A 6,375-nucleotide genomic window follows, 5' to 3' on the forward strand; every position below is an offset into this window, starting at 1 on the left:
ATCCATCGCAATATATTTTAGTAGTACCTTACTATTATAACGAAGTAAGTCATTGAAATGATTTTAGTTTTTACAGCAAAGGTCCGAATAAAACAGGACGAGAGTAGCACTGCCAGCGATAGTAGTCCTTGTAGACGAGCTCGAGGGCACAAGCATCCCGAGCTATATTATGAAGAGCGATGGATAGAAAGAAGAACACGGCGAAAAGGGAATCTGAAAAAGGTGACTCGTCGGGATAGTCGGAGTTTTAGTGAGGAAGAAGTGCGTCTGTCGAAGATATCTTCGAAAAAGAATGACAGAAGAGCTCGAAGCGAATCCGCACGGTAAAACGGATATTGCCTCATTAATGCAATGCAAAATAATACGAAAGGAAATGTAACATTTGAAATGTAATAAACCTTTTTTTTCTCTATTCACAATTGTGATACATAAAAATATACTTATTACTTTTACGAGATACTGACATTTTATTTTTTATTTACAAATTATCAATGACGATATAATAATAGTTAATAGAATAATTTTTTCTTCTTTAAGTTATATAGCGAGTTTTTAATTTACGTTCCAAAAGAAATTTAGGTGGTTGAATATAAATAATAGAGATGGAAATTAGTTGTGTCATTTTCTAAATGCCTCTTGTATTGCATTAACAAAAGTATCGATTGCACGGTGTTAAATTTTAAAATTATGTATAAATCAGTAGATATGACGATAATACCATCAATGATCACAATCTGCAAAAAAAACGAGGTAGAAGAGTGTCGACGAGACATAAAGAGGAATATTCGAATTCATCGTTCGAATCAGATAGTTGTGATTATTCTCACGATGACACTGAAAATGGAGCAGCCAACCATCGGAAGCATGCAAAAAAACAACACGAGAAGAACAAAAGCTTTGAAACGGAAACAAAAAGTAACTTGAGAAAAGAATTAGATGATGATGATCAAAGCGTAAGCGATGACAGCTTAGAGGTGATTGTAGTGAAAAGATCATTGGAAAAAAAGTGTGAAAAAGTAGTATCTGGAAGAAGATCGAAGACACCTAGAGAATGCACAAAGGAGACAAAACTGACTAAAACGCACAAACGTAGCTCTAAAAAAATGTCTAAATCCAGCAAGTCGAAAATATTCGATAAAGATAAGACTACGGTAGGTCGAGATGAATCGCCGGACAAGGAAGAAAAAAGTGTCGTAGTAGAAGAGCCGAAGCATTTTTCGGTTGAAGAGGAAGAAAGTGGCAGCGAGAGGATAACAGAATCTCGATATCGAAGAGACGCGACAGATAGTACTAGTCAGGAAACCGTAGAGCAAGTGATTGTCACAGCGATGGTTCACAAAGATCAGATGCCTGACACTCCAAAGTCAGTGCAGAAAACTACAAAGGAGATGAGTTCTAATGTTTTGAAAAAAAGCACGACAGTGATAGAGGAAACAAAGGAAACTTTCAAAGACAGCAGTTTTTCAGATAAAAGTAAGGTCGCATTGCCGCACAAGATTAATACGCACGATATTTCAGAGGAAAAATTACAGCAAATAACGCAAGAAAGTTTGCAAATTAATAAAGAAGTTCAGGATGAAAAGGATAAAATAACGATGCCTGTCAGCATGGAAGATGCAAATATAATTAATCAGACGCAAAGTAAGAATTTAAACGTAATAATTTTTGTTGCAAGTCCACACAGCACACTTTATCCAAGGAACAGCCTTAGGATGTACATAGAATATCCTATAGACTAGAATAGAATGTCCTATAGACGTTCTTTAACATATTCCTTGGAGGTCTGTGCTGTGTAGAAAGTAAATTAAAGTTATAAATTAATAATAAAGTTGTAAATTATAGTAATAATCTTTCAGTCATTGATCATACATTGAATTTAATACATTAATGTGTTTGTTAACCATTAGCTATAGTAATCTTCCTTTTAGGTAGGTTAGATACATTCGAGAGTGTAATACCGAGTGATAGCACATTGTACGAAAAGCAAGAAGCAATCGAAGGTGAGACATTTGATAAGTTATCCGATTTAAATATCTTCAAATCCGGTTCTACTAAAGATTTATTCGATAAAGAGAAAGACAGTTTTAAAAACGGAAATGAAATAAGTATAAAATATTGCAATTTCGAAGGTTCAAAGAAATTTTACGGTTACAGTAAAGCATATCACGGGTCCGGATGAGGAAAATGGAAAATTATTAATTTCTGAAGATTCGCAGCAGAATGGAAAAATGGCAACTAAAAAAACTTTATTAGACGATAAAGAATCGAAGGCTTTAAAACAATCCGATGCGCATCAAACTGTAAGCAATTTGAAAGAAAATGTCGAAAGTGTACAAGCGATTTGTAAGGAGGTGAAAGATGCTGAATCAAAAGAGGACAAAGATAAACGCGATGATATCAAATCTTTGCAAAAAATGCAGACGGATGAGACACAGAAAACGGAAGCATTAGCACTTACCGAACGATCGACAGACGACGACAAAGAAAATTTAGATGATTCCGCGCGTGGAAAATCCGCAGATTTGTCATCAACAGAATCGAGAGTGTCAACGTTGAACGTGGAAGAAAGTTATTCTCCAGAAAGGACGGGTTCGCCACGTGACAAAAAGTCGGAACGAATTGAAAGAGACGACGGAGAACAATTAGAAACTAAAGCAGGTAAATTGCCGAAAAATATTAGATATTTAAATATTATAAGTTACAATATATATATATATATACACATATACATAATAGCGATTTCGAATAAACAAAAATCTGTTTATCGAACAAAAATTTCAGGAGATAAAGATTTTCGCTACAATATCGACGATAGTTCTTCGAGTTCTCCAAAGCTTTCGAGATCGGAGAAAACGAGACATTCAAGACCATCTACGGGAAGGAATCTGAGAACAGGAAAGTCTTCTTCAAAGTCATCGACGAAAAGACATCCATTTGAAAGTTCTGAGGAGCGTTCACTTCATCAAAGTGCAATAATCGCGGTGTTAGACAGTCCAGAATGGGATGAAGACGAAGTCGACAAAGAAATCAGGGAAGCTCTCGGGGAGGATATGGAACATGAGACAGAACATGAAGAAGATAATGAAATTGGTGTAATGCGAGTTTTGCCAAGCACTAGTGAGGAAGAGACTCCTAACACAGCTTTGGGTGCATCTAGAACTTCAAGAATCGACTCTTTGCCTCAAGTAACTAAAAAAACTTACACCTGTTAAATTTTATTTTAATCCTAAATGTGTTTTATGTGCATTATTAAATTTATACTTTTATAAACATACATTGATGCTTATTATATAGTATTTAAACATTTTTTAAATAAAAAAACATCAGTATTTTAAATAAAAATTATTAATTTTGTTTTTAATTTTACTTATGACTACAATAAATATTTAATATCGATCGAACATTATTATTGTTAGGTACAATCAACAACTACCAGCCGCTTAGTTACGATCGAAAATGCTGATGGCAGTCACCGAGAACGAATGTGGAGGAAACATCGTCGCGATAGCGGAGGTAGAGACAGTGGGATAGAACCAAGCCCGAGAATATCGAGAATTCCACGAAGACGAAACATAAGATGTTGTCCAAATACAGCGAAACAGCAAGCTCTCAATATGGAGACTATTACTAGAGATGTGCAAATTAGTCTGCGTCGTTATCATCTCGAAAGAAAAATTTTTTTTCAATTGATGGAACTGAAAAGATTACAGATTCGTCACGGTAGAGCAAACGAACATGTCTTAGTGAAAAGGCAGGTGAGACTCTGTAACCATTATTAATATTGTAATGCAAATATAGAACGTTCCTTCATAGAAATCACAGAAAAAAAAAGAAATTAAACATTTCCCTATAATTATTATCGTTGATGTACATATTTCGCGAAATTTGCAGAGCGATCTTTTTCAGGTGGACGCCTTCCACAAATCGGGAATGTCTGGACCTACTCTTGGCGTTGCAAAATATGATCGGCCATTGACGTTCAGGTTTAATTATTAAATTAAATAATTTTTGCACAGATTTTTGTTTATAGTATTTAATAATAATTTTATTAGTATAATTGATATATAACTTAATATTACGAAACTATAATTGTAGAGAATTCGAAGCGTTTCTGTATGAGCAATTAAGAAGATTGCAGGGAAGACCAACTACTCCAGACTTTTGTACCGAAGCCAAGCAATGCACGCAAAAAACTCATCGTTGTCATCACGCAACCAGCGCTTACACCTCTATTCCAATATATACCTACCGTATGTTAACATATTATCATTTGGGTACAACACGCGTTACTTTCGAGATATCTTTATTATACTGTAATTACGCTCATATTTGAATATTCAAAGTATTCAATTAAAGATTAAAAAAAAAAACATTCTTGCATGTCTCTTTTTTTGTAAATTATGTTATTGCTAAAACAATTATTCAATTTTTAAGATTTATAATCGTTTATATATATGTACATAAAGCCCGAAAAGAGTCAGTTTCTGTAACGTGAATGCAGATTATAATTGCAGTGGGTGGAGGCGTCCCAGATCGAGCGGACCATCTTCCGAAAATAGAGAGTCGCGGCAGAGGGCAAATGACGGTAACGATATGAGGAGAAAAACATAAATCTGAACTGATAACTCTGTTATAATAAACAAAAAAATATTACATATTGTTACATTAAAATTTAATCTTAATTTGTGATTAAAATGAACAACTTGTTAATCTCTAATGTTTTACACGAAAGTTGCATATTGTTACTTCAAATCTTTTTACATGTTATTCTTCGTCTTTTAGGTGGAAGTGACACACGGAGAGGAAAAACAAGTGATTGCTCTTCCGACTGAGAAAATGGATCGTACCAAAAGATATTTCGTTACATTTACTGTAAGAGGTGAAACGCAAGACGTCGAGAAAGCTAAATCATCTTGCGTGATACAAAGAAATGCAAAGAGTGTCTAAATATATCAGGCTTTTCTGGTAATCAACGAATAGTAATTTTCTCCAATATTTTCTTGGGAAAAATGATTAAATTGATATAAGGTTGTATAATCCGAGTCATAGATAAAGGGCATTTTCTATTATTTCATGTAACATTTTTGAAAAAAGATATTAACAGTAAAGATAATTTTCGTGCGTTTAAAGAAATAAAACAGTACATTTAAAAGTAGCGCAATAGACTTAATGTTTGTAAAAAATATAGTGTAATAATTGATGTATATTGGTTCATTCTTTGGTAAAGGAGGTTTTCTATTTTAGATGTTGACATTCGAAAAAAAAGCTGAGTGTGATATACTTTTTTTTTAACCGAATATTCTTCGTGAGAATAAATTTGCTTTGCGCACAAAAATATAATATAAGAAATATATAAAAACTGCCAGACAAAACAAAATTTATAGATCAGTGAAAAGTTAAATTATGCGTACTGTTAAATTGATTTGTATTATGCGTTATTTACATACATATGTATATTCTACATATGTATATATATTCTTACATATATATATATATTCTATATACATATACATATATACATGTATATATATGAGTGAAAATGATTATAGTTTCGTACCTGAATAACTGCAGTAGTTTGTAAATTTTCTGCAATCGATTGAGGGAGAAAAAGAGAAAAAAAGGAAAGAACTAGAACGTCGTTTTATCCTGAATGCTGCGCTAAATCCTAAAATTTAATATTATATGAAAAGAATTTGTTGCCATGATACAAAAAAGTTACAAATGAAAAATTTATTTAATAAAATAAAATATCCGACTTATATATTCTGTGTGTTCTCTAGCTGTAAAATAATATTCTGTATAAAAATATGAATAAATGAAAATTAATTATGCTATAACATGTTTTTTGCCTTGTATCTACTGATCTGAAAAATTAATATTTAATATGAAACTGTAAAACTATAAAATTAAGTATATATTTGTGTTTCCCTGTATGATTAAAGGATTTTATAATTAAAACTAAATTCTATTTGTTGCAGAACTCTAGTAATTTATATTTATGAAAGGTTATACATTTATAAATTATTTGTTTATATAATAATTATATATTAATAGAAAAATATCTAGATTATTCATGTGTAATTAAAAATATCAAAATTTGATACTTTTTCAGACACTGTGAACAATTAGTTTCTAGTTTATACATTTCTAATTTCTAGTTTCTGGTTATACACACACACACACACACACACACAACACATACATACACACATACATAAATAAAATAAGAATCAATCAAATTAGCGAAAGCGAGTGAGGCAGCTAATGAAAGCATTAGCTTAAAGGATTATCGATCAGTTGGTTGACGTGGTTTTAGGCAAATGAACAGTGTATGCAGTGAAAATCCATTTCTCATTGAGAACCTAGTGCCACCAT

General features: G+C 32.4%; 1 protein-coding gene across 1 annotated transcript in view; it reads left to right on the forward strand.

The window, feature by feature from the left end:
* The window catches only part of LOC108754644 (ankycorbin-like), a 9,302-nt gene extending 4,251 nt beyond the window's left edge, over positions 1-5,051 (forward strand). Inside the window, exons 6-15 of the mRNA XM_018497106.1 lie at positions 77-323; positions 704-1,641; positions 1,929-2,000; positions 2,155-2,658; positions 2,782-3,185; positions 3,417-3,755; positions 3,892-3,983; positions 4,096-4,250; positions 4,515-4,585; positions 4,783-5,051. Of these exons, the coding sequence (XP_018352608.1) occupies positions 77-323; positions 704-1,641; positions 1,929-2,000; positions 2,155-2,658; positions 2,782-3,185; positions 3,417-3,755; positions 3,892-3,983; positions 4,096-4,250; positions 4,515-4,585; positions 4,783-4,947 (2,987 nt within the window). The 3' untranslated portion in view covers positions 4,948-5,051. The remainder of the gene's footprint in view (positions 1-76; positions 324-703; positions 1,642-1,928; positions 2,001-2,154; positions 2,659-2,781; positions 3,186-3,416; positions 3,756-3,891; positions 3,984-4,095; positions 4,251-4,514; positions 4,586-4,782) is intronic.
* Positions 5,052-6,375: the final 1,324 nt, after the last annotated feature.

This window comes from Trachymyrmex septentrionalis, unplaced genomic scaffold (assembly GCF_001594115.1).
Source record: "Trachymyrmex septentrionalis isolate Tsep2-gDNA-1 unplaced genomic scaffold, Tsep1.0 scaffold80, whole genome shotgun sequence".
NCBI classification, from domain to species: Eukaryota; Metazoa; Arthropoda; class Insecta; order Hymenoptera; family Formicidae; genus Trachymyrmex; species Trachymyrmex septentrionalis.